This window comes from Salmo salar, chromosome 05 (genome assembly GCF_965601325.2).
Source record: "Salmo salar chromosome 05, fSalSal1, whole genome shotgun sequence".
NCBI classification, from domain to species: Eukaryota; Metazoa; Chordata; class Actinopteri; order Salmoniformes; family Salmonidae; genus Salmo; species Salmo salar.
In genome coordinates, this window is record NC_138295.1 from 41,181,392 (window position 1) to 41,208,579 (window position 27,188).

The 27,188-nt window shown below is 42.6% G+C and overlaps 1 protein-coding gene across 6 annotated transcripts in view; it reads left to right on the forward strand.

Moving 5' to 3' along the window:
* LOC106604914 (uncharacterized) overlaps positions 1 to 27,188 on the forward strand; it is a 60,238-nt gene that overhangs the window by 29,959 nt on the left and 3,091 nt on the right. For 2 of the 6 annotated variants that reach the window (XM_014200048.3, XM_014200040.3), the window contains exons 6-27: positions 2,010 to 2,081; positions 3,326 to 3,406; positions 7,955 to 7,981; positions 8,152 to 8,178; positions 8,342 to 8,395; positions 9,306 to 9,368; positions 9,483 to 9,527; positions 9,936 to 10,013; positions 10,117 to 10,140; positions 12,448 to 12,492; positions 12,615 to 12,659; positions 12,850 to 12,930; positions 13,043 to 13,096; positions 13,309 to 13,374; positions 13,505 to 13,531; positions 15,375 to 15,434; positions 15,529 to 15,600; positions 15,724 to 15,750; positions 15,848 to 15,901; positions 22,031 to 22,117; positions 24,353 to 24,445; positions 26,926 to 26,964. In XM_014200048.3, the coding sequence (XP_014055523.2) occupies positions 2,010 to 2,081; positions 3,326 to 3,406; positions 7,955 to 7,981; positions 8,152 to 8,178; positions 8,342 to 8,395; positions 9,306 to 9,368; positions 9,483 to 9,527; positions 9,936 to 10,013; positions 10,117 to 10,140; positions 12,448 to 12,492; positions 12,615 to 12,659; positions 12,850 to 12,930; positions 13,043 to 13,096; positions 13,309 to 13,374; positions 13,505 to 13,531; positions 15,375 to 15,434; positions 15,529 to 15,600; positions 15,724 to 15,750; positions 15,848 to 15,901; positions 22,031 to 22,117; positions 24,353 to 24,445; positions 26,926 to 26,964 (1,221 nt within the window). Of the gene's footprint in view, positions 1 to 1,548; positions 1,609 to 2,009; positions 2,082 to 3,325; positions 3,407 to 7,954; positions 7,982 to 8,151; positions 8,179 to 8,341; positions 8,396 to 9,305; positions 9,369 to 9,482; positions 9,528 to 9,935; positions 10,014 to 10,116; positions 10,141 to 12,447; positions 12,493 to 12,614; positions 12,660 to 12,849; positions 12,931 to 13,042; positions 13,097 to 13,308; positions 13,375 to 13,504; positions 13,532 to 15,374; positions 15,435 to 15,528; positions 15,601 to 15,723; positions 15,751 to 15,847; positions 15,902 to 22,030; positions 22,118 to 24,352; positions 24,446 to 26,925; positions 26,965 to 27,188 lie in introns of all 6 variants that reach the window. The other 4 variants (XM_014200050.3, XM_014200047.3, XM_014200043.3 and 1 more) reach the window with 3 other exon arrangements.

Sequence of the window (27,188 nt, forward strand, 5' to 3'; positions counted from 1 at the left end):
AAAGATACTCAATAACCCAGGATGGCAGAGACATTAAAAGATACTCAATAACAAAAAGAAAAACAGCCACCACTCTACCACAGAACGATATCACGGTGATTTTACTCGAGGCTGTTCAAAGCACCTTTGAAGAAGGCGACAAACATTCTAGCTCTCCATCTTTAAGACAAGACTCTTGACTGTTGCGTCCCAACAGGAAGTAACTGTGTATTTAGGTTCATCTTCAGATTGCGATGAAAGACATGCCATGGTGGGGTGTTATCCCAACCCAAGCTGTCCTCTCTCTTTCCCTCAGTGTGGGTGAGATAGAGGGCATGGTGGATAGGAGCTTAGAAGCTAGACCATTTTTTGTCTTACTGTCAGCCTGGTGTTGGAAGAGTAGGACCCAGAGTTTTACACACACACACACACACACACACACACACACACACACACACACCACACACACACACACACACACACACACACACACACACACACACACACACACACACACACACACACACACACACACACACACACACACACACACACACTGAGCCATGTGGTCAGAAAGAACTCAGGTTGTACAGTGTGCATGAGGTGCAGGGGAGATGAGTGTGTAACACCCTTTCACTCTATAGTGAGACTCGGTGCTATAAGGGATGATCAAATGTGGTCGTCACGGTAGGAATGAGTGAGTGAATGAGACAGAAGAGAGGGGGGAAAGAGAGGCTGTGGTGTCGGAAACCTCAGCTGTCCAACGATCACCGCAGCCCACTAACAGAAAACTCATGACCAGACTGGCATATCTCTCTCTCCTTCTCTCTCTCTCCCCTCTCTCTCTCTCTCTCTCTCTCTCTCTCTCCCGCTGTCTCTGTTCATCTTTTGCTTTCTCTCTCTCTCTCTCTCTCTCTCCTTTTTATTTTCCCTCGCCCACCAACTCTCTCTATCCCTCTCTCCCATCCCTCTCTCCCATCCATTTGTTTTGTTTTGTGAGGGAACTCAAACGGAGATGCTGGTCTTCATATGAGTTATCTGCCGACAGACTCTCTATGTTCTGTTCTGCTTGAGAGGAAATGATCATAGTTACTGTCTGTTGGGCTCAACAAAACAGAGCCTCTAAACACAACCTCCTCTGTGGGTTTAAAGAGATGCGTTATTATAGAGTGAGTCACACAGATATTGGTTTACAAGAAAGAAAGGGACATATACAGCAAATAGGTACAGACTGGTTCACATATACTTAGATATGGATTTCCTGGAGAGTGAATGGATAGATTATAGAAAAGTCCAGCCCCGACTATACATTGTTATTTATATTTGGTGCTATTTGATGACTATTTAGTGTACTCCACAGCTATGTCTAACTGGGTATGAAGAGATATGAGTACCGGTAGTATACAGATCAATCCTTCTACATTTTAACATTATAGACACCCATGTGGCGAATGGACTGTCACACACCTGATGTACATTTACCTTAGCCACATGGTGCTCCACCTTCCCTCCGACAGGTGACTCACCCTCCTCTGTGTTTCTCCCCTCTCCTCCCCCCTCCTCCCCCAGGGCCCTCCTTCCCACAACTCATACGCAGGTCTGCACAGTAATCAGATCCTCACCGTTAAGGTTTGTCCCTCGTGCCCCTCCGTAGCCTTGTCCTCCCAGCAGGCCTCGGCTGACCTGCCTGTCTCTCTCCGCTGGACTACAGTTGCTGGGTCACCTTTGACCTCTCAACTCTGACCTATCAACCCTGACCTCTTACCTGGAAGCTTACTCTGTCAGTCTCTCATTCTCGGCACCTCACTCTGTCTCTCCTTGGAGAATGGAGGGAAACGGTCCCTGACTTATTTAATCACAGATTTCTTGATTTTTCTTTCTTTCTGTTTCCTTTCCCTCTATCTCTCTTTCTCTATCCACCGCTCTGTCACTTTCTCTTTCAATCTTCTGCTCTGCACCCTCTCTGTGCTTCCCTACATCCCTACTCTTCCTTTTTTCTCTCTTCCTCCTCCCCTGTTCTCCTGGTTCAGATGGTCTTTCCCCGCTATGACCACGGCTTTATGTCTGGTGACCAGTCCAACTTTCAGAGACGCTTGATGAAGGTACACCTCCACTAAGGCATGTGTGCACCGCTAACCACCTTTAACCCTTTCACTGCCCGGTTGATATCTCTTATTCACTGCCGGTTGATATCTCTTATTCCCTGCTTGATATCATAACGCTCACCCTTTTCTTCATTATATCGCTCTCTCTGTTGCCATCTCTCTGCTGCGTTCTCTCAGTTCATTTATCTCCTCATGCACATGTGCTGTGTTCTGTTTAGTGTGCGTGTGCGTGTGTGTGTGTGTTGTGGTGTTTCTATGGTGCCTATTTCGTAACATGACGAAACCAATTGAAAACATATCAGGAAAACTACAGGGCTGCATGTTAGAGCGGGTTTAGGATTGTGTGCTTTTCATTATATTGGGAATAGAGCAGCTTTGTCAGTGGAGTCCTCTGCCTTCCAGAACTATGTTAATCGCCTACGCAGGGAAATGGGCCTCGAGTCTGGTGGATGAAGACCTTGTTAGAATCAGTCGAAATGAAAATGGCCCTTCTCTCACACATCTCACCACAACACACAGGCTCAGACCAGCACATACATTATGTCCGTGATTGAGAATTCTGGGAATATCCATGTGAATAGCATGAGATGACTCTGGTTAATGGACTGGATTTAGTTATACAAGAACAGAGCAGGGAAACATTACCACGAACACGGTTTACTTTAACCTTTAGATTAGATTACTTCACCACGGTGTGAAAATACTGGTGTGGAAATGTAGGTTTTTATTTGTGCTTTATTTAACATTTATTTAACTAGGCAAGTCACTAAGGAGATGCCGAAGTGGGATGTAGCGCCAAGTGGGTTAAGGGAAATTCTGAAGTTGTAACGAAGGACGTTTTTGCCTTGTAAATTGTAATTCCATTGGAAAAATACCCTTTCATGTGATGTGGTCCATTTTGACTAGAGCAATTACATGAAACACTTCATTTCACAGTTCAGTTCATGTTGTGTTTAATACTTAGTTAACACATCTCGTGCCTGGGAGAGTTTACATGTGTACGTTTGGGTGTTTTTGTGTGTGTCATATGGTAAATAGTGTATTTACCATTCTGGAGAGAAAAACAAAACATTTGTGTGTGTGTGTGTGTGTGTGTGTGTGTGTGTGTGTGTGTGTGTGTGTGTGTGTGTGTGTGTGTGTGTGTGTGTGTGTGTGTGTGTGTGTGTGTGTGTTGGTCACCATCTTTTCTAATTTCTTCTATCATGATTTCCCTCTCTTATCCCTTTGTTGTCATCCTGCAGGGTGACCAAGGGTCCCCGGGCCCCAGAGGCCCTCCTGGGAACACAGGCAAGGACGGGCCCCGCGGCCCCGCTGGAGAACAGGTATCAGCATTATCTTACACACACATATAAACACACACATACAGGTAAAGGTAGAATATACAAATGTAACCCATATGCATGCGCACACACCACGTACACACACACATAACTTCCCATTGTCTCCGTCACTTTCTCCTCCCTTTTTCCCCTCGCTCTCTTTCTCTCGCTCTCTCTTTCTTCCTCTATTTACCAATACTGCGTCCTCTCTTAGTTCCATGCAGCTGATGATGGAGAACTAGGTTACCACCACTAAGTTTCTGGTCACTCCAACACCTGTCATCAATAGCTCTGTTGACCACAATAGTGTTGACCTGGTCGTGTTGACCACATGGGCATGACAGTGAGAGACAGTGAGAGACAGTGAGAGGATAGTGAGGGGAAAGGGTGTAATAAGAGTGCAGTGAACCCACATTGACAGAGCCTACTGTGGCTGCCAGCGAGCTGCGGCTTACTTAAAACAGCCCAAAATAAATGCTTTGCTCCTGGCCTCATCTGGTTTCTGTAACAGAAGGCCACAAAGTGATCCAGCTAGCCCTAGTCTCCCACCAGTCGGCCCTACCCAAGCTCTATCACTCTGTGCCCCTGTAACAGATATGGCACTCTCTCTGGGTTCACCCACAGTTTTACTGCCTCACCGAACAATAGATCTTTAGCCTTGGGCCGCCACTGTTTCTCTAGATTAACTTTAAACCAGCCTGGGGTTATTTCATCTGGATCCACTGCCTCAAACTGTGGTTGGAGATCAGTGGGATGAGGAGCCGGGGTAGGGGTTTAGGTCATTTGTGTTTATCCAAGATCACAAACGAATGCACTGTTACCCATATCGGCAGTTGGCATGGTGTCAAAGCTGGACTGTGATGAAAAATGTTGGTTAGACAGGGCAAGGAGGAGGGTTGGCTACAGAAAATATGGAGCAAAGTGCAGGGACGGACAACAAAAAAACAGGCTTGAGTCATAAACGAGGGTGTAAACAAATTGCTTGTCCTTTCATTTAACATAGTCCCGTTGCAGAGCAGAAAACAACAAAACAAAGCAATGTGGAGGCTGCTAGCTCTGTCCATGTTGTAGACAGATGTATGAGTGAGAAAAACAGAGAAGGAAGAGTGGATCTGTTGTTCTGTTCTTTCTCCCTAGTGAATGACCTCAAACCCTCCTCATTACTGAGACAGGGAGAGAGAGAGAAAGAGAGAGGGGGAGAGGGAGAGGGAGTGAAAGAGTGGGGGGGGCAGAGAGAAAGCACAGAGGCTGTTCTGTGGCATCAGATAATAAGAGGAGGTGGGGTAAAGGAGAGGGGGCAGAGGACTTGAGAAAAGATTGCCCAGTGGCATCGAAAGGTAAGAGACAGGAGTGGAAAGAAGAGAAGAGTTATGGGTGAGAGGGGAACAAGAAAACTATACGGTTCAAAGGTGAAGGGGGAGGGGAGAGTGTGTGGGGCGGTGTGCGTACATACGTGCGTTCATACGTTTAGAGTGGAGAAGGAAGCCAGATGGAATACATCCCTGTTCTCAAGTAGGCAATGGAGAAAATGGAAAATATGAGGAGAGAGTTAGCGTAACTTCAGATTCATAATAATATTTGTTACTGTAGAGCAGTAAGTGCTTGAGTGTGTAGATAAACAGATAACGCGCCTAAGAGACAAAGAGCTGTCTGTCTGTATGAGGGGCTACTTACACAGAACAACTCTCCAGGCCTGGCCTCTCCATGGATGATTTCAACACACATGGTTCTACACCAAGCATACAATTCATCCACCTGGAACACACACACAAGCACACACATGTTTGTTTTACTATCCTTGTGGGGACCAAACAATTGATTCCCATTCAAAATCATATTTTCCCTAACCCTTAACCCTAACCCTAAACCTAACCCTTAACCTAACGCTAACCTTAACCATAACCACAAATCCCTAACTCTTAAAACCTACAAAGGGAAGCACAACCGCGAGCTGCCCAGTGACACGAGCCTGCCAGACGAGCTAAATTACTTCATGCTCGCTTCGAGGCAAGCAGCACGAATGAGAGCATCAGCTCTGTGTGATCACGACCTTAGAGATCACGTTCTCCCTAGCCGATGTGAGTAAGACCTTTAAACAGGTCAACATTCACAAGGCCGCAGGCCCAGACGGATTACCAGGACGTGTACTCCGAGCATGCACTGACCAACTGGCAAGTGACTTCACTGAAATGTTCAACCTCTCCCTGTCTGAGTTTGTAATACCAACATGTTTTAAGCAGACCACCATAGTCCCTGTGCCCAAGAACACTAAGGTAACCTGCCTAAATGACTACCGACCCGTAGCACTTTAAGTGCTTTAAAAAGGCTGGTCATGGCTCACATCAACACCATTATCCCAGAAACCCTAGACTCACTCCAATTTGCATACCGCCCCAACAGATCCACAGATGATGCAATCTCTATTGCACTCCACACTGACATTTCCCACCTACGCAAAAGGAACACCTACGTGAGAATGCAATTCATTGACTACAGCTCAGCGTTCAACACCGTAGTGCCCTCAAAGCTCATCACTAAGCTAAGGACCCTGGGACTAAACACCTCCCTCTGCAACTAGATCCTGGATTTCTTGACGGGCCGCCCCCAGGTGTTAAGGGTAGGTAACAACAAATCTGCCACGCTGATCCTCAACATGGGGGCCCCTCGTGGGTGCATGCTCAGTCCCCTCCTACACTCCCTGTTCATTCATGACAGCATGGCAAGGCACGACTCCAACACTATCATTAAGTTTGCCGACAACACAACAGTGGTAGGCCTGATCACCGACAACGATGAGACAGCCTATAGGGAGGAGGTCAGAAACCTGGTCATGTGGTGCCAGGATAACAACCTCTCCCTCAACGTGATCAAGACAAAGGAGATGATTGTGGACTATAGGAAAAGGAGGACCGAGCACGCCCCATTCACATCGACGGGGCTTTAGTGGAACAGGTTGAGAGTTTCAAGTTCCTTGATGTCCACATTCCCAACAAACTATCATGGTCCAAACACACCAAAACAGTAGTGAAGAGGGCACGACAAAGCAGGAGACTGCTTTTTTTCAGTCAGAAGACTGAAAATATTTGGTATGGGTCCTCAGATCTTCAAAAAGTTCTACAGCTGCCCCATCGAGAGCATCCTGACTGGTTGCATCACTGCCTGGTATGGGAACTGCTCGGCTTCCGACCGCAAGGCACTACAGAGGGTAGTGCGTATGGCCCAGTACATCACTGGGGCCAAGCTTCCTGCCATCCAGGACCTCTATACCAGGCGGTGTCAGAGGAAGGCCCTAAAAATTGTTCAAGACTCCAGCCACCCTAGTCATAGACTGTTCTCTCTGCTCTTAACGGCAAGCGGTACCGGAGCGCCAAGTCTAGTTCCAGAAGCCTTCTTAACAGCTTCTACCCCAAGCCATAAGACTCCTGAACAGCCAATCAAATAGCTACCCAGAGTATTTGCTTTGTCCCCCTTCCCCCTCTTTTACACTGCTGCTACTCTCTGTTTATTATCTATGCATAGTCACTTTAACTCTACCTACATGTACACATTACCTCAATTACCTCGACTAACCTGTGCTCCCGCACATTGACTCTGTACCAGTACCCCCTGTAAATTGCCTCGCTACTGTTATTTTACTGCTGCTCTTTAATTATTTGTCATTTTTATTTTTAACTTATCTATTTTTTATTTAACACTTATTTTTCTTAAAACTGCATTGTTGGTTAAGGGCCTGTAAGTAAGCATTTCACTGTAAGGTCTACACCTGTTGTATTCGGCGCCGTGACAAATAAGATTTGATTTGATTCGATTTGAAACCCTAACACCTAACCCCAAAACTTAACCCTTAACCCTAATTCTAACCCTAAACCTAACCCCTAAGCTTAAAATAGCCTTTTTCCTTGTGGGGATGGGCAAAATGTCCTTGTTCTATTATCTCTGTGAGGACTTCTGGTCCACAAAAGGATAGTAAAACCAAACACACACACACAGTCAAAAGTTGCATTTGGTGGATTCATTCTAATCACCATTGGATTCCAGCCAAGAAGTTTGAAAAGGAAGACGCTCTGTGTTTGTTTGTGTATGGTACCTGATTGTGTAGATGAGGTCATAGAATGTCTTCTTATAGAAAAAGGAATGAGGGGTTATGTATGCCCAAAGCCATATATATGTCTTTACACATGTGGTTCATTGTAAGCAGAGATATATGTCCTCCAGCATAGGAAGATTGAGCCAAAAACAGCTGGACATACAAAACATGTCTCACACATGTGGTTCATTGTAAGCAGAGGTACATGTCCTCCAGCATAGGAAGATTGAGCCAAAAACAGCTGGACATACAAAACATGTCTCACTCACGTGGTTCATTGTAAGCAGAGGTACATGTCCTCCAGCATAGGAAGATTGAGCCAAAAACAGCTGGACATGCGTGACATGACAGCAGGCACATAACCATGGCTCTATGTGGGATGATAAAACACTGACCTCCTGTGGCTACTCCTCAGAATGCACAATGTCTAATGGATGTGTGATTTTCTGCTTGGTTCTCCACAGGGTTTCCCTGGTCACGATGGTGTGGAGGTGAGTCTGTTATCCAAATGTTTATGTTTCTTTGTGTTTTGACAGTTTTACTACTACAAGAGCACATAACATGGTACTGCAGCTAGAGACGTGTTACTTCGTTTTGGGCACTAGCACGTGCAGGCGAGTTCAGAGATTATGAGCCAACTACATCTATTTGTCATTCACAGGGAAAAGCAGGTGTACCTGGAAAGCCGGTAAGTCATGTCTCTATGTCCCTACACGTACCACAAAATACACTATAAATGTACACTCGATATGCATGGAGTTCACAGTATATCTGCCCGGATGCTTATGCATACCATAGGGTACAAGTTTGTGTTGTGTGATTACCTTTGTTGACCCCTTGTGCGCTCTCAGGGTGAAGATGGCGAGCCAGGATACCCAGGGCCACAGGGACCCCCAGGGTCAAAGGTGAAGATGATGCTAACGCTAATTAAGGAGTTATCCATTGCAAATGTTATTGAGTGATGCTAACACTATTAGCTGCTTATTACATGACCACGCTCAGAGTTTCTCCTACGCCTAAACCTCCTTCTCTTCTTTTTTTCATCTCGATGTCAGACTGTGTTTTATTCCCTCACTCTCTCTCTCTCTCTCTCTGGCTGTCCCTGCCTCTCATATCTATCCCTTTCATTCCTCTTTCTTCACTTGTTTCTGTCAGGAGTTTATCGCTCTAAACAGGTCTTGGATGGCATGGATCGAGACATCAAACACATTGCTTTCGCTTTCATTTGTACCCTCATTGCTCTCTCTCTTTCTCTCTCCATCTCTCCCTCTCCTCCGAGTTAGGCCTCTAGCCAGTGCTAAACGCTCTCCTCTGTTGCAGTGATGTCATGGGCTTTTTAAAGACTCCAGAGACTACAGATGCCAGGCACTTGGCACTGACTGCCTCTCTATCAGCTTCAGTCTGTGTGTGTTTGTGTGCGAGTGTGTGTCTGTGTGTGTGTATGCGTGTATGCGTGCGTGCATGGTGCGTGCTGTCTGGGAGTGAGTTGAAGTGAGCTGCTGTTTGTGGTTACTGAAGTTTTTTATTGGGGACGAACTGCTCAGCTCCAGCTCAAACTGCCATGGCCAGGAATAGAAGAAGGCCTGCTGGCCTGGCCTTTCTACAGTCTGTAACACAGGCCTGTTCTATGGTGTTAATCCCTCTCTGTTCCTTTGGTGTTGTTTTTCACCACTTCTTGCTTCCAGCTATACCACCATAGATGGAACTGACCGACTACAGCAGGCCTACAGTTATTTATGATATTGTACTGAACACATTATTGTTAAGTGGCTTACCTACGCCTAAGCTTTGTGGGTTTTTTTCTGTGTGTAACAGGGGGAGGCTGGTTTGCTGGGAGAGAAGGGTGAGAGGGGCATGGACGGACTCCCAGGGTTTAAGGTGAGACATATCCTTTCACCTCCATGTAAATACATGAGAGGTTGTTTCTCCTATATGGACACAGCCAATCCAAAGGCTTTTGTTCAACTGTTTGTGTTTGTGTGTATTTTGCAGGGAGACAAAGGAGATATCGGAGAGCAAGGCACCCAGGGAGACTTGGTATGTGTACACAGCCTAATCACCACCAAAGATCATGTTCGCAGTTATCTGAGGATACATTTTGATATACTTTTGTGTGATTATTTGATGCTCATGAGCATCTCAATCTCTCTCTCTCTATATATATATATATCTTTCTCAATATCTCTCTTTCTTGTTATCTCTTTCGCAATATCTCTATCTCTTTCTCAATATCTATCTCTCTATCTCTTTCTCAATATCTATCTCTATCACTTTATCAATATCTATCTCTTTCTCCATATCTCTCTATCTTTTTCTCAATATCTTTATCTCTTTCTCAATATCTCTATATCTCTTTCTCAATTTCTCTCTCTCTGTCTCTCTCTTTCTCTTTCCCTCTATGTCTCTCTCTCTTTCTCGCTCTCTTTTTTTTCCCTCTCCTCTTAGGGTTATCCTGGTGAAAAGGGGGTTCCTGGCTCTACTGAGGTCATTGACTTCAATGGGAAGCTACTAGAAGCCTTCCAGGTGAGACCACCCAGTCAGAGACGTAGACAATGTGTTTGAATGCCCATAGAGTATCATAGAGTTATCCCGACAGACTTAACATGGTGCTCTTCCTTCCTGACAGGCCATCCAGACCATCAGTGTCGGGGTAAACCACTGTCACATCACGGCTTTGTAGATGTGGTCTGTGTAGTCAGTGTGCTCTCGCACACACTAATGCATAGGCATAGGCGCATACACTCATACACGTGAGCATACACACGGGTGCCTGTGTACACATTTAGCTTCTAAGACCAGAGTGAACAACCCCTGAGTGTTTGTGTAAGGAGGACACTCTATCCCACAGCCCTGACATCAGACATATTAGATATCACTACTCCATCACCCACAACCACCAACTAACCAGAGACATAAAACCAAAGTCTCCTGCAACCAGCCACTGTCCTCTCATACATATATATATACAGGATGCAACACCAAGCTACCATAAATACCTTACAGCTGGAACACAGCCTCTGATATTGCATAGCCTGAAGTGACATTCTCAATCACGCAGAATCAAAACATTATTCATTTCACTTTTCAAGTGTATTTTTCCATGCTGTGTTATTGTTGCCTCACATGATATGCGGCTTGAAGTTAACCCTGCTTATGTGGTGGTGTGATCTGTGATGTTGCTTGGGTTGAAAGAACTAGAATGATATAATATCCTATTTGCATTTTTCTTGCTCAATCCAGTCGGGACACATAGTAAAGAGAGAGGGAGATGTCTTTTAACTCATTTCACAGTCTAGACACAAACATCTTCTTTTCATGCTGGGCCCCATGCTACATGCTAATAAGAGATCCCTGTCTCTTCACTGGCGTGTGCTTCTGATTAAAAAAACACTGCCTACAGGGGCCCCCAGGTTTAGAGTAGGCCCGTGCATGCTATGCTTTAGACATGACTGAGTTACACATGCGCTGGTCACAACATAGACCTGAGATCTTATCAGTGTTCTGAAGCCGATCTAAATCAGTTTTACATGCTGGTGAACTCTTGCCCAACCCAAATCCGTTTGGAATCCTTTCACTTGCTTCATGATGTGCCATATTGATTCCATCCACATTTGGGTGATGAAATTGGTGCTTCAGAATTCATTCATTTGTTTTTACAGCTTTCAAATGATCCGTGTGGGTGGCCATCGTTTCAGAAGATGGAGTAACTTGGAACAATAGTTGTTTGTAAACCCTTTCCGTTGCCATGGTTTTGCCAGAGCACAGAACAAAAACCTGGAAGAGAGGGGATGGAGAAATCAACATGTATTATACACCTCTGGAAATTAATCTGATTCCCATCTTTTATTGCTTCAAGAGGTCACACACACACAACCTCTGCTTTGTGGCAAAGCACCACCACAGGAGGCACAATGGCTCCATATCCCTCACATACAGCATACAGAAATAGAACCATGCATTAGCCCCAAGGCCTAGGGTCAGCCTTCTCAGCCCTAACCCAGGAACTGTCCATGCTGCAGTGAGAGAATGTCAGTCTGAGTCCAGGCTTTCCATTCTCCTGCCCTGAGAGGTTGACTCCATCCTGCCCCATTAACTATGTGGTTAGAAGAGGTTAGGATGCTATGGATGCTATGGTAATAGCTCTGGTTAGGTCAATAGGGCTGTATCAGGCTCTTTTAGGTTTACTGCTGGTGGATGCTGGAGGTCTTTGGGTGTGTGTGTGTGTGTGTGTGTGTGTGTGTGTGTGTGTGTGTGTGTGTGTGTGTGTGTGTGTGTGTGTGTGTGTGTGTGTGTGTGTGTGTGTGTGCGTGCGTGCGTGCGTGTGTGTGCGCACGCGCGTCCGTGCGTGCATCTGTGCGTGTGTGTGTGTGTGTGTGTGTGTGCCATCCCCAGCTCCTTGTTGGACTTGATCCACTTTCCTATTGCTTGTTCAAGACTCCAGAGTCCTTCTCTGAGAGTTCAACCCGGGGTTAATAATATACCAGCCATGTCGTGTGACATGATGCCAAGGTATTGTGTTCAGCCAACCGCATAACCTGACCCAATAGATCAATTTTATTGCCGATTTGCACCAAAGCATCCATAGCAAAGCTGGTCCTCATCAGAGAAAGGAGAATAATGATCAGTTAGTTTACTGAGTGTTGTATTGTGAAATCCACCATCCATCCACAATGTTTTTCTGTTTTTGCCCTACACTGGCGTCTTGAATCCCACAATTGCTCTAAGGATAATACATACATAATCCACTGACTCTGAGTTAGCATGCTTGTCTGAGCGGACCTACTCAACAAACAATCACAAACAATCACTGCCTGATGAAGAGTGATGAAATTGGATATACGTAGATTTATCCATGGATTTTATTGTAATTCTACTAACAGACTACTGAGACAGATCGACTTGCCTGGCTGTTGTTTTGTATTTTGTGTAACCTCTCTGTCTGTGTGTCCCTTCCTAGGGCCCACCAGGTTTACCGGGGCCTCCAGGACCCCCAGGAGGAAAGGTCGGGTCTTATTTATATACACATGCCATCTCTTCTATCCATTGTATCTGAATCAATGGAAGTCAATACTCTTTGAAGGTAAATTGTCAGTTTGAACTTGTGTCTTTTCCTCACCACTCCAGGGAGAGCTAGGCTTGCCTGGGACGTCTGGGCTGGATGGGGAGAAGGTATAGACACTCGAATGTCCCTTTGACAGTTTTTTTTATAACCCACATTGAATCACCGTATCACTCCAATGTTTAGAAATGTGGCACATGATATATTTCATTCACTTGTTATCTGGAATGATAATGAACATGATGAATCAGAGTTGTCCTGAACCTCTCGCCTTTGACCTCTAACCTTCTCTCCTCTTAGGGTCCGAAGGGCGATATGGGGGAGATGGGGTCGATCGGAGAGAAAGGAGAGAAAGGAGAGATGGGTCTCTCTGGGCCAGGGGTAAGTGGATAGATGGGAACCCAAAGTAATAACCCCTTTCATTAGAGGTGTATACATATTGTTGAGTAGCCTACTGTAAAGATATTTAAATCCCCCTCTCTGTCTGTCTCAGGGGATGGATGGACAGAAGGGGGACAAGGGAGACTCCAGGCTGGAAGATAACCTGGTAAGTAAAACACACTGGTGTATACTGTATTCACACACTCAATAGTTGTTTTTGAATCTGTATCATATTGGCATTGAACACTGCTTCAGGTGGTGCATACCTTGGCAGACAGTTGAATTACATATTGTCTGCGTCTCAAATGACACCATTTGGGATACAACCATTGATATATTCATCCTCTTTAATGTGTTGTTTGTTGTTCTGTTATTCAGGTTCAGATGATTTCTCAGCCGGGCCCTCCCGGCCCCCCAGGACCCCCTGGACCTACAGGGTACATGGTGAGTGTCACTATACGAGAGTGTCTGTGTGTCACCTAAAGAGTTTCACCCCTCTGTTCCCCAGTATGATGTGGCTGAATCATTTCAGATACATAAGACAGACATGAAATGATCTCTTTGTGTGTTCCAGGGTCATCATGGAACGCCTGGCCCTAAGGTAAGACTAGAAGGCCATAGAGGTACAGTAATGTCTGTCATCACATTGTATTTGTCACATGCTTCGTAAACACAGGTGTAGACTAACAGTATTCATCCCCCTTGGCGTTTTTCCTATTTTGTTGCATTACAACCTGTAATTTAAATGGAATTTTATTTGGATTTCATGTAATGGACTTACAAAAAAATGTCCAATTTGGTGAAATGAAATTTAAAAAATGACTTCTTTCAAAAAATTCTCAAAAATTAAAAACGGAAAAGTGGTGTGTGCATATGTATTCACCCCCTTTGGTATGAAACCTCTAAATAAGATCTGGTGCAACCAAATACCTTCAAAAGTTATATAAAGTCCACCTGTGTGCAATCTAAGTGTCACATGATCTGTCACATGATCTCAGTATACCTGTTCTGAAAGGCCCCAGAGTCTGCAACACCACTAAGCAAGGAGCACCACCATGCAAGCGGCACCATGAAGACCAAGGAGCTCTCCAAACAGGTCAGGGACAAAGTTGTGGAGAAGTACAGATCAGGGTTGGATTATAAAAAAAGATCTGAAACGTTGAACATCCCATGGAGCACCATTAAATCCATTATTAAAAAATGGAAAGAATATGGCACCACAACAAACCTGCCAAAAGAGGGCCACCCACCAAAATTCATAGACGAGGCAAGGGGGGCATTAATCAGAGAGGCAACAAAGAGACCAAAAATAACCATGAAGGAGCTGCAAAGATTGGAATATCTGTTCATAGGACCACTTTAAGCTGTACACTCCACAGAGCTGGGCTTTATGGAAGAGTGGCCAGAAAAAAGTCATTGCTTAAAGAAAAAAATAAGCAAACACGTTTGGTGTTTGCCAAAAGGAATGTGGGAGACACCCCAAGCATATGGAAGAATGTACTCTGGTCAGATGAGACAAAAATTTTGCTTTTTGGCCATCAAGGAAAATTCTATGTCTGGCGCAAACCCAACACCTCTCATCACCCCGAGAACACCATCCCCACAGTGAAGCATGGTGGTGGCAGCATCATGCTGTGGGGATGTTTTTCATCGGAAGGGACTGGGAAACTGGCTAGAATTGAAGAAATTATGGATGGCGCTAAATACAGGGAAATTCTTGAGAGAAACCTGTTTCAGTCTTCCAGAGATTTGAGACTGGGACAAAGGTTCACCTTCCAGCAGGACAATGACCCTAAGCATACTGCTAAAGCACCACTCGAGTGGTTTAAGGGGAATTAAAGATTGCTGTACACCAGCGGAACCCATCCAACTTGAAGGAGTTGGAGCAGTTTTGTCTTGAAGGATGGGCAAAAATCCCAGTGGCTAGATGTGCCAAGCTTGTAGAGCCATACCCCAAGAGACATGCAGCTGTAATTGCTGCAAAGGTGCCTCTACAAACTATTGACTTTGGGGGTGTGAATAGTTATGCACGCTCAAGTTTTCAGTTTTTTTGTCTTATTTCTTGTTTGTTTCACAATAAAAACTATTTTGCATCTTCAAAGTGGTAGGCATGTTGTGTAAATCAAATGATACAAATCCCCCAAAATCAATTTAATTCCAGGTTGTAAGGCAACAAAATAGGAAAAATGCCAAGGGGGGTGAATATTTTCACAAGCCACTGTACTTACGGACCTTTCCCAACAATGCAGAGAGAAAAAAAGTGAAATAAACACACAATGAGTAATGATAACTTGGCTATCCAGAGTCTATGTGCAGGGGTACAAGGTAATTGAGGTAGATATGGACATATAGGTAGAGATAAAATGACTAGGCAACAAGATAGATCATCTGTACATGCTCTTGAGTGTTGTAGAGTGTACTGAGTATAATGTGTTCCCATGCAGGGAGAGCCTGGAGACAAATCTAAAGGGGAGAAGGGAGACATTGGACCTGCTGGACTGAGGGTGAGTGATACTGTAGAATCATAGATTATGAGCTGCAGCTGCTGATGATGGTGATGATGATGGTGATGATATCTAACGTGTCTGTCCTCCCCAGGGTATTGATGGCCCTCAGGGTCCCCCCGGCTCCACAGGATTGGTGGGTCTCCCAGGCACCAAAGGAGAGAAGGTAGATGACGCCCTCATTTTCAAAGAACCTTAGCATATTAGGCTTACAATCATTGCATGTCATGGTTTTTCATGGTCTTGGTCATGGTGGTACTGATGCATTCAATCATGTGTGTGTTGACAGGGCAAGTCTGGGGAGCCTGGAATGGATGTAAGTATGGAGTAGTGTTTTTGAACTTTGACCTACCAGACTTTATGACACTGGGGAATTCACTGCAGCCCACACTAACCTGTTCCTCCCTCTACAGGGTTTCCCAGGCCTGATTGGAGAGAAGGGAGACCGGGGAGAAAGAGGAGACAAGGTAGGAGGAGCATGTTCTTCCCTTCTCTAGCCCACAGTTCTGCTATTATGCATACACATCCCAATCACTTGTATGCTTACCTGCCATCATTGAAGCAGGTCTTGCCAATTTAAAGTTGGTGGGTTAGCCGAGACATGTTCATTCCATTAAATATTGGGTAAAGATCTGAGATGGTTGTAATGGTTATTGTACGGTCACTGTTACTACAGTGACTACTTGGTGATGAACCATAAGTACACAAGCATGCTGTAAGGAGCTGTAGTTGTAAATATACTAGGGTGAGCTGTAGTTCTAAATATGACCACCAAAATACACTAGATGAAACCTGCACGATGAGTGTTCGAAATCCCATTTTCCCTCATCGGTATTTGAAGTCTCTGTGATGTGACAACCACTATGCTAGTCTACATCATTCACCCTCCCCATCTGGGGTCAAAGCCCCAAAGTACCAATAAACAACCATTTGCCTTTGTAAGCTATGCCTTTAATGAAAGTAATAAAGATAAATGAACAAAATATGAGTGTCTAAGGTTTGCAAATTACTAATCTCATGAACTTTGTTTCTAAGGCTACATATATTATATCAGCTAGCTTAAACCTTTTCCCGGGGTAGCTCTTATAAAACTAGGGTTGCAAAGGGAGGGTATATTACTGTGGTTTACCAATAAACTACCAGAATTTTGGTATCTTTCAAAGATTTTATGTAATCTATCACAAGACATCTAATGGCCTTTTTAGGTACTTCAGATTATCAGAGGAGTCTGTAATTACTCTGTCCCTCTTTCTGGCCTCATCACTGTCACGGTTGTTGTGGTGTATGGATGACCAAAACGCAGACGGGATATGAATGCTCATCTTTATATTTAATTTGAATAAAGTGAACACAGAAAACAAGAAAACAAAGAATGACAGGTGACAGTTTCACAGGCTAACTAATAACAGCAGTGCGAAATACAACAACCCACAAACCCCAGGGGAAAAACACACATATGACTCCCAATCAGGAACAACGACATACAGCTGTTCCTGATCGGGAGCCACACAGACTAACAAAGAAACAGAACAACTAGATAAACCATACAACACAAACCCATCTGCCACGTCCTGACCAAATACTAATACAATTACTCCCTCTGCTGGTCAGGACGTGACAATCACATGTAAAATATATGAAATATGAATTGATTTTAAATCAAAAATGACAAAGCTGCTAAACATTATGCTAAATACAAACCGTCAATTTAGGGTGTGTCAGTAAATTCAATCTGGGCGTTTGTAAATTCAGAGCATTGTCAGATTGTCCAAATTGAGAGCGTTTCGCTCTCGGAGTGTTCAGAGCACACACTGGACGCTCTGGCTGAGGAGTAGAGTTGATCCAAGCGTTCTGACCTCACAACGGCAGTCAAGCACCCAAGCTAACTGGCTAACGTTGGCTAGCTTGCTTGCTACTTCCAGACACAAATGAGAGAACACCTCACTCTGACCATTTGTTGGACACTGGATGGGGCCCGATGGTGTAGACAAAAGATTTAAGTGTTTTTGAACAGGCAGTAGGTGCCAGGCCCACCGGTTTGAGTGTGTCAAGAACTGCAACGCTGCTGGGTTTTTCACGCTCAACAGTTTCCTGTGTGTATCAAGAATGGTCCACCACCCAAAATACATCCAGCCAACTTGACACAACTGTGGGAACCATTGCAGTCAACATGGGCCAACATCCTGGTGGAATGCTTATGACACCTTGTAGAGTCCATGCAGCACCAGGTTGTTCCTCATTACACATCAAATATTTTTCACATCTTCGACATAGGAATCATTGCAAAATCTCTTGCATGATTGCTTATACACAATTTTAGGTTCAGTCTTTGGAACTTCGTTTTTTTAGATATACCTATTATATTATGATCAATACATCCAATGGGTGTGGATACTGCTTTAGAGCTCCAACGAATCTAGGGTGTTCTTAGGCCAAAAGGGGAGAAAATCCATATTAAGAAGATGTTCCAATGTTTTGTAAACTCAGTGTCAGTATACATAGACACACAGGCTATATTCAAGGTTAGTGGATGGTCATTAGCAAAATCAGAAAACAATAATGGCCGAAGCCGTCTGCCCTGCGGTACACCACACTCAACCAAATTTGCATTAAAGAGGCTTCCATGAAAGAAAACCCTCTGTGTCCTATTAGATAGGTAACTCTCAATCCATGATAAGGCAGAGGATGCAAATCCATAACACCCAAGTTTTTCAGCAATAAGTTATGATCAATGATATCAAAAACTGCACTAAAGTCTAACAAAACAGCTCCCACAATCTTCTTACTATCAATTTCTTTATTTTGAGTGCCCTTCTCTATAAGCATGCTGAAGGTCTGTTGTTAATTTGTTTTCTGTAAAATAACCAACCAGCTCTCACAGTCTCACATTAGAATTAGATGTTCATCCATGTTTCCCAAAAGTCAAATTTCGAAGTTGTTTAAGGTTAAGTTCAGGCATTAACCTCTATGGGCTAGGTGGGACGCTTGCGTCCCACCTACTCAACAGCCAGTGTAATCCCGGAGCGATATTCAAATAACTCAAAAATGCAAAAACTTCAATTTTTCAAACATATGACTATTTTACACCATTTTAAAGACAAGACTCTCGTTAATCTAACCACACTGTCCGATTTCAAAAAGGCTTTACAACGAAAGCAAAACATTAGATTATGTCAGCAGAGTACCCAGCCAGAAATAATCAGACACCCATTTTTCAAGCTAGCATATAATGTCACATAAACCCAAACCACAGCTAAATGCAGCACTAACCTTTGATGATCTTCATCAGATGACAACCCTAGGACATTATGTTATACAATACATGCATGTTTTGTTCAATCAAGTTCATATTTATATCAAAAACCAGCTTTTTACATTAGCATGTGACTAGCATGTGACTAGCATTCCCACCGAACACTGCCGGTGAATTTACTAAATTACTCACGATAAACGTTCACAAAAAACATAACAATTATTTTAAGAATTATAGATACAGAACTCCTCTATGCACTCGATATGTCCGATTTTAAAATAGCTTTTCGGTGAAAGCACATTTTGCAATATTCTCAGTAGATAGCCCGGCATCACAGGGCTAGCTATTTAGACACCCAGCAAGTTTAGCACTCACCAAAGTCAAATTTACTATAAGAAAAATGTTATTACCTTTGCTGTTCTTCATCAGAATGCACTCCCAGGACTTCAACTTCAATAACAAATGTTGGTTTGGTCCCAAATAATCCATTGTTATATCCAAATAGCGGCGTTTTGTTTGTGCGTTCAAGACACTATCCGAAAGGGTAAATAAGGGTGACGAGCATGGCGCATTTCGTGACAAAAAAATTCGAAATATTCCATTACCGTACTTCGAAGCATGTCAACCGCTGTTTAAAAAAGCGATAATATTCCAACCGGGAATCTGCGTTTAAGTAAAAAGAGGAAAGAAAATAAAGCACGGGGTCAACTCGTGCACGCGCCTAAGCCCATTGTCCTCTGATCGGCCACTTGCCAAACGCGATAATGTGTTTCAGCCAGAGGCTGCCTCGATATCATTCAGCTTTTTCCCGGGCTCTGAGAGCCTATGGGAGCCGTAGGAAGTGTCACGTTACAGCAAAGATCCTCAGTCTTCAATAAAAAGAGCCAAGATGAACAACAACTTGTCAGACAGGCCACTTCCTGTTCAGAATCTTCTCAGGTTTATGCCTGCCATATGAGTTCTGTTATACTCACAGACACCATTCAAACAGTTTTAGAAACTTTAGGGTGTTTTCTATCCAAAGCCAATAATTATATGCATATTCTAGTTACTGGGCAGGAGTAGTAACCAGATTAAATTGGGTACGTTTTTTTATCCGTCCGTGTCAATACTGCCCCCTAGCCCTAACAGGTTAACTCAGATTTTTTTAAAGTTAGGGTTAAGTTTAGGCATTTTAACTCTGAAATCTTAAGGTTAGGCAATAACTCCGAATGGTTAAGGTAAGGGTTAAGGTCTCAAAAACAACTTTCTATCGTTGGATTCAAACTTGCAACCTTTGGAATCACAGGCAGATGCTTACACCCATCTGTAATCCCCGTCCACAATGCGCTAGAAAAAATGAAACCTACTTGACGGTAACAGCGCTCACTGTTGCCCCTAGTGGTCGGTTTCCATATCATCTCCTGAAGTCCTCAGACATGGATGGATGTCGAATACTGACTTGTATCATGGGTGACCTGGCTAAAAATACTTTATATTTGATCAAACACAATTTGTTTCTAACGTTTGTAAAGCACTGGTAAGAGGCTGATTGGTCAGCTGTTTGAACCATTAAAGAGTACTCTGCTATTCTTGGCCAGCGGAATGACCTTTCCCTCTCTCCAGGCCTGAGCCACACACCATCTTCTAGGTTTAAATTGAAGATGTGGCAAACAGATTAAATGTATTCCGCTACCAACCTCAGCAACTTACCATCCATGTTGTCAGTACCAGGTGACTTGTCCTTATTCATAGATAGCAAAAAAAATCACCTCTTTCACACCCAATTTGCGGAACTCAAAACTACAGTACTTGTCTTTCATTATTTGGTCAGTTATGCTTGAATATGAAGGCTCAGCGTTTGTTGTTTGCATGTCAAGCCTAAGTTTGCTAATCTTGTCAACAAAAATGTTATTCAAGTAATCGGCAATATAATATGTAAATATTTTATTATGAACAAGTCATCTGCCTCAATGAAGGATAGAGCCGAGTTCTCTTTTTTGCCTAGAATTTCATTTAAAAATACTCCAGAGCTTTTTACTATCATTATTTATATAATTTATCTTTGTTCCATAGTATAGTTTCTTCTTCTTTTTGTTTAGATACGTGATGTCTCAATTTGCTGTAGTTTGCCAGTCTGCTGTGTTTGCTATTCCCTTTGCCTCATCCCTCTCAGCCATACAGTTTTTCAATGAATCATTTATCCATGGGGATTTGGCAGTTCTAACAGTCAGTTTCTTGATGGGTGCATGCCTATCAGTAACCGGAAGAAGCAGTTTCATAAATGCTTCAAGTGCAGCATCAGGTTGTTCCTCATTACACATCGAATATTTTTCACATCTTCGGCATAGGAATCATTGCAAAACCTCTTGCATGATCGCCTATACACAATTTTAGGTCCAGTTTTTGGAACTTCGTTTTTTCTAGATATGCCTATTATATTATGATCAATACATCCAATGGGTGTGGATACTGCTTTAGTGCCGATTTCTGCCACATTAGTAAAGATGTGATCAATACACGTGGATGATTTAGTTCCTGTTCTGTTTGTAAATACGCTGGTAGATTGACGCTGGTAGATTGACTGATAACCTGACCCAGATTGCAGGCATTGTGTTACAGCTTGAAGCTTATTTGTGAGTGGACAGCTTGATGACAACCAGTCAATATTTAGGTCACCCAGAAAATATACCTCTCTGTTAATATCACATACATTATTGAGCATTTCACACATATAGTCCAAAATACTGACTTTTCGCACTCGGTGGTCTATAGCAGCTTCCCACAAGAATAGGTTTTAGGTGAGGCAGATGAACCTGTAGACATATTACTTCTACATCATCTGACTTGAGATCCTCTCTCAGCCTAACAGGAATATGACTCTGGACATACATACAAACACCTCCTCCATTTGCATTTCTATCTTTCCAATATATTCTATAACCATGTAATAGCTACTACTGCATCATCGGAGTAATTTCAGAGATGGACAGAATATGTATGTTTTCTGATGTTAGTAAGTTATCAATTTTATGAACATTGTTTCTCAGGCTATGTTAATATGGGAATATGTGAAAAAATATATCTAAATCTGAAATGTCATATAATAAAAATGTTGTGGGGATTTTGCGAGAAAAGCCTATATTTCTGGTTGAAAATATAGTGTTAAGTTTCAGTAGTTCCCTTCACCATTACAGGCAAAACAATGATTGACTACTGAAAACACTACAAAGATTATAATTTAGTTCAACTTCAACCAAGGTACTGCAACATGTCGTTGAATTACTAGTTGAATTGCATTTAGTAGAACTACTCCCCAACACTGCATGTCTGACCCCTCTCTCTCTCTCTTTCTTGTCTACAGGGTGACCGGGGGACAGTGGGGAAGAGAGGTCTGAAGGGCGGTAAGGGGGAGCAGGGTCCTCCTGGACTGGACCAGCCCTGTCCTGTGGTATGTCACACTCAACCGTGACCTTTCATCCATGAGTCTATGGATATTTAGCTCCTTTGAGCCAGACTTGATAAAATATGTAACAACTTTATGTAATTACAATTGTAGATACTCTACTATTTACTTTTTTCATTTCCATCTCTATTTCTATGATTTCTTACTACAGCGCCTTCAGAAAGTATTCACACCCCTTGACCTTTTCCACTTTGTTGTGTTACAGCCGGAATTGAAAAAGTATTATTAAATTGCGAAAAAAAAATCACTGGCCTACAGTACACACAATACCCAAAATGTCAAAGTGGAATTACGTTTTTTTTACATTTTTACAAATTAATCAAAAATGAAAAGCTGAAATGTCTTGAGTCAATAAGTATTCAACCCCTTTGTTATGGCAAGCCTAAATAAAGTCAGGAGTAAAAATGTGCTAAACAAATCACACTCAAGTCACACTGTGTGCAATAATAGTGTTTAACATGATTTTTTGAATGACTACCTCATCTCTGAACCCAAGACATACAATAATCTGTAAGGTCCGTCAGTCGAGCAGTGAATTTCAAACATAGATTCAACCACAAAGACCAGGGAGGTTTTCCAATGCCTCACAAAAAAGGGAACCTATTGCTAGATGGGTAAAAAAAGTTATTAATTACACTTTGGATGGTGTATCGATACACCCAGTCACTACAAAGACACAGCAGTCCTTCTTAACACAGTTATCGTAGAGAGGAAGGAACCGCTCAGGGATTTCAATATAGGCCAATGAAACAGTTACAGAGTTTAATGGCTGTGATAAGAGAAAACTGAGGATGGATCAACAACATTGTAGTTACTCCACAATACTAACCTAATTGACAGAGTGAAAAGAAGGAAGCAAATCCAATACAACACATTACTGAGTACCACTCTGTCACGGCTGTTTAAATGATCGGACCAAAATGCAGCATCGGTTTCGTTCCACATATTTATTGCTCTGTGAAACTTAATGCAATACCAAAATAAACTGAATTAAAAAACAACAAACCGTGACGCAGGAGTAACAAACACTACTCACAAAATATAATCACCCACAAAACACAAGTTGGACAAACTTAAACTTAAATATGACCTCCAATTAGAGACAACGACAACCGGCTGCCTCTAATTGGAGGTCATGCCAAACAAAAACCAACCTAGAAATACAACACTAGAAACTAAACATAGAAATACAAAAACGGACAAACACCCCCTGTCACGCCCTGACCTACTCTACCATAGAAAATAACAACTTACTATGGTCAGGACGTGACACACTCCATGTTTTCAAGCATAGTGGTTGCTGCATCATGTTATGGGTATGCTTGAAATTGTTAAGAACTGGGGAGTTTTTAGGATAAAAAATAAATGGAATGGAGCTAAGCACAGGCAAAATCCTAGAGAATTGGCAAACAGTTGCAATGTAGTCCGCTACTCGTGTGTTTTCCACCAGACACTGGGAGATCAATTCAACTTTCAGCAGGACAATAACCTAAAACACAAGGCCAAATCTACACTGGAGTTTTCTTACAAGGAAGACAGTGAATGTTCCTGAGTGGCGCGAGGTACAGTTTTGACTTAAAACTACTTGAAAATCTATCGCAAAACCTGAAAATGGTTGTCTAGAAATGATCAACAACCGATTTGAATGAGCTTGAGGAATTTTGAAAATATTGATGGGCGAATGTTGTACAATCCAAAGGTAGAAAGCTCTTACAGACTTACCCAGAAAGACTCACAGATGTAATCACTGCCAAAGGTGCTTCTACAAAGTACATTTTAGTAATTTAGCAGACGCTCTTATCCAGAGCGACTTACAGTAGTGAATGCATACATTTCATACATTTTTTTCCCCGTACCTGTCCCCCGTGGGAATCGGACCCACAACCCTAGCGTTGCAAACACCATGCTCTACCAACTGAGCCACACGGGACCTGAATAAGTATTGACTCATGGATGTGAATACTTATGAAAATGAGATATTTATGTATTCAATTTTTATTTTTTGTTGCAGAAATGTATAAAAATTTGTTTTCACTTTGTCATTATCGTGTAGTGTGTGTATATATATTTTTTTTAATCAATTTTGAATTCAGGCTGTAATACAACAAAATGTGGAATAAGTATGACTACTTTCTGAAGGCACTGTATATGCTATTCTGTGTCTGTGGGGGTAACGTACGTTCAGAGTGTGTGTAACACTAGGTTGGCTCTTGCTGACAGGGTTCTAGTGGGACTAAAGGACTTTCTGATGAGGAGGGAAAGTCCGCTCCTCCTCCTCTTCCTCCTTCTGGCCCCGAGGCCTCCTGTCCTTTGGTACAGTATCTCTACCTGTTTCTACCTTTCCACCTCTTTCCTGCATTGTGTGTCTGCCTTTTTCCCTTTTCTATCCCCTGCACCATGTCCCTTAGTCCGCTGTCCTATTCCATTGTGTGTTTGCTATCTGAATTCTGTCATTTTTTACATCAGTAGGCAGGATGGTCACAGGAATCCTTAGATCAGCATAATTTCAGCTCCATATTGTTGTTTTTCTTATAAAGATTGTGCTGACTTGCATGTGGGATGGTATTGTGCTTTTAGAAGCTAAAATGACTATGTATGCTAATGATTGCACACTCCACACATCAGCACCTACAGCCAGTGAGCTCACTGTCACTCAGTTATGTATAGCCATGTCATCGTGGAATGCTCTGCCATCAGAGGCTACTAAGGCAAAAAGCAAGTTTAGCTTTAAAAAACAGATACAATATTTTTTTTTATCACAGCACCTCTCCTCTTTCTAAAGATCTAATTTAACTGTATATATGAATATGTACAGTATGAACAGTGTGTAAATTGTATTTTTGTTGTTTCATGGTGTTGTCGTGTCTTTGGCCACGTCATGACAGTGTCTTTCCAATATATAACTCTTATTTCATTGTATTTGTTATTATTATTCTTTTTTGCTTATATACTGCATTTATACAGTGTATATACAGTTGAAGTCAGAAGTTTACATACACCTTAGCCAAATACATTTAAACTCAGTTTTTCACAATTCCTGACATTTAATCCTAGTAAAAATTCCCTGTCTTAGGTCAGTTAGGATCACCACTTTATTTTAAGAATGTGAAATGTCAGAATAATAGTTGAGAGAATGATTTATTTCAGCTTTTATTTCTTTCATCACATTCCCAGTGGGTCAGAAGTTTACATACACTCAATTAGTATTTGGTAGCATTGCCTTCAAATTATTTAACTTGGGTCAAACATTTCAGGTAGCCTTCCACAAGCTTCCCACAATAAGTTGGGTGAATTTTGTCCCATTCCTCCTGACAGAGCTGGTGTAACAGAGTCAGGTTTGTAGGCCTCCTTGCTCGCACACGCTTTTTCAGTTCTGCCCACAGATTTTCTATGGGATTGAGGTCAGGGCTTTGTGATGGCCACTCCAATACCTTGACTTTGTTGTCCTTAAGCCATTTTGCCACAACTTTGGAAGTACACTTGGGGTCACTGTCCATTTGGAAGACCCATTTGCGACCAAGCTTTAACTTCCTGACTGATGTCTTGAGATGTTGATTCAATATATCCAAATAATTTTCCTACCTCATGATGCCATCTATTTTGTGAAGTGCACCAGTCCCTCCTGCAGCAAAGCACCCCCACTTCATGGTGCTTCCACCCCCGTGCTTCATGGTTGGGATGGTGTTCTTCGGCTTGCAAGCATCCCCCTTTTTCCTCCAAACATAACGATGGTCATTATGGCCAAACAGTTCTATTTTTGTTTCATCAGACCAGAGGACATTTCTCCGAAAAATACGATCTTTGTCCCCATGTGCAGTTGCAAACCGTAGTCTGGCTTTTTTATGGCGGTTTTGGAGCAGTGGCTTCTTCCTTGCTGAGCGGCCTTTCAGGTTATGTCGATATAGGACTTGTTTTACTGTGGATATAGATACTTTTGTACCTGTTTCCTCCAGCATCTTCACAAGGTCCTTTGCTGTTGTTCTGGGATTGATTTGCACTTCTCACACCAAAGTACGTTCATCTCTAGGAGACAGAATGCGTCTCCTTCCTGAGCGGTATGACGGCTGCGTGGTCCCATGGTGTTTATACTTACATACTATTGTTTGTACAGATGAACGTGGTACCTTCAGGCATTTGGAAATTGCTCCCAAGGTTGAACCAGACTTGTGGAGGTCTACAATTTTTTTTCTGAGGTCTTGGCTGATTTCTTTTGATTTTCTCATGATATCAAGCAAAGAGGCACTGGGTTTGAAGGTAGGCCTTGAAATACATCCACAGGTACACCTCCAATTGACTCAAATTATGTCAACTAGCCTATCAGAAGCTTCTAAAGCCATGACATCTTTTTCTGGAGTTTTCCAAGCTGTTTAAAGGCACAGTCAACTTAGGATATGTGAACTTCTGACCAACTGGAATTGTGATACAATGAATTATAAGTGAAATAATCTGTCTGTAAACAATTGTTGGAAAAATTAATTGTGTCATGCACAAAGTAGATGTCCTAACCGACTTGCCAAAACTATAGTTTGTTGACAAGAAATTTGTGGAGTGGTTGAAAAACAAGTTTTCATGACTGCAACCTAAGTGTATGTAAACTTCCGACTTCAACTGTATATATTGACTTTAATGTCCTTGTCTATAACTGTTCTGTACTTTGTAGCTGAAGAGTAGCTGCTGCATGTGCAGTAGCTAATGGAGATCCTAATAAACAAAACTAAAATGTAGTGTTTTCACCCTACATTATGTGACACTGCCCCACTAACCACCCCTCTCTCTTGTTCTCTTATCCCCAGGGGCAGGATGGACTGCCCATACCAGGATGTTGGCACAAGGTGAGTGGTGGTAGATTCTAACACCCAGGGTTGCTTAATACCTGCCTGAGTTATATGTAGTACATTCATTCAGAACCACATGCAATGTGATGAGGGTACATTCAAACCAGAGCTTCAAGATAATAAACAATGAACATCAATGAACAGCGCAATGTTCATTACCCAACTTAAATGATTTTTACTGAGCCAATAAGCATGTATTAAACCCAATATATAAATATTAT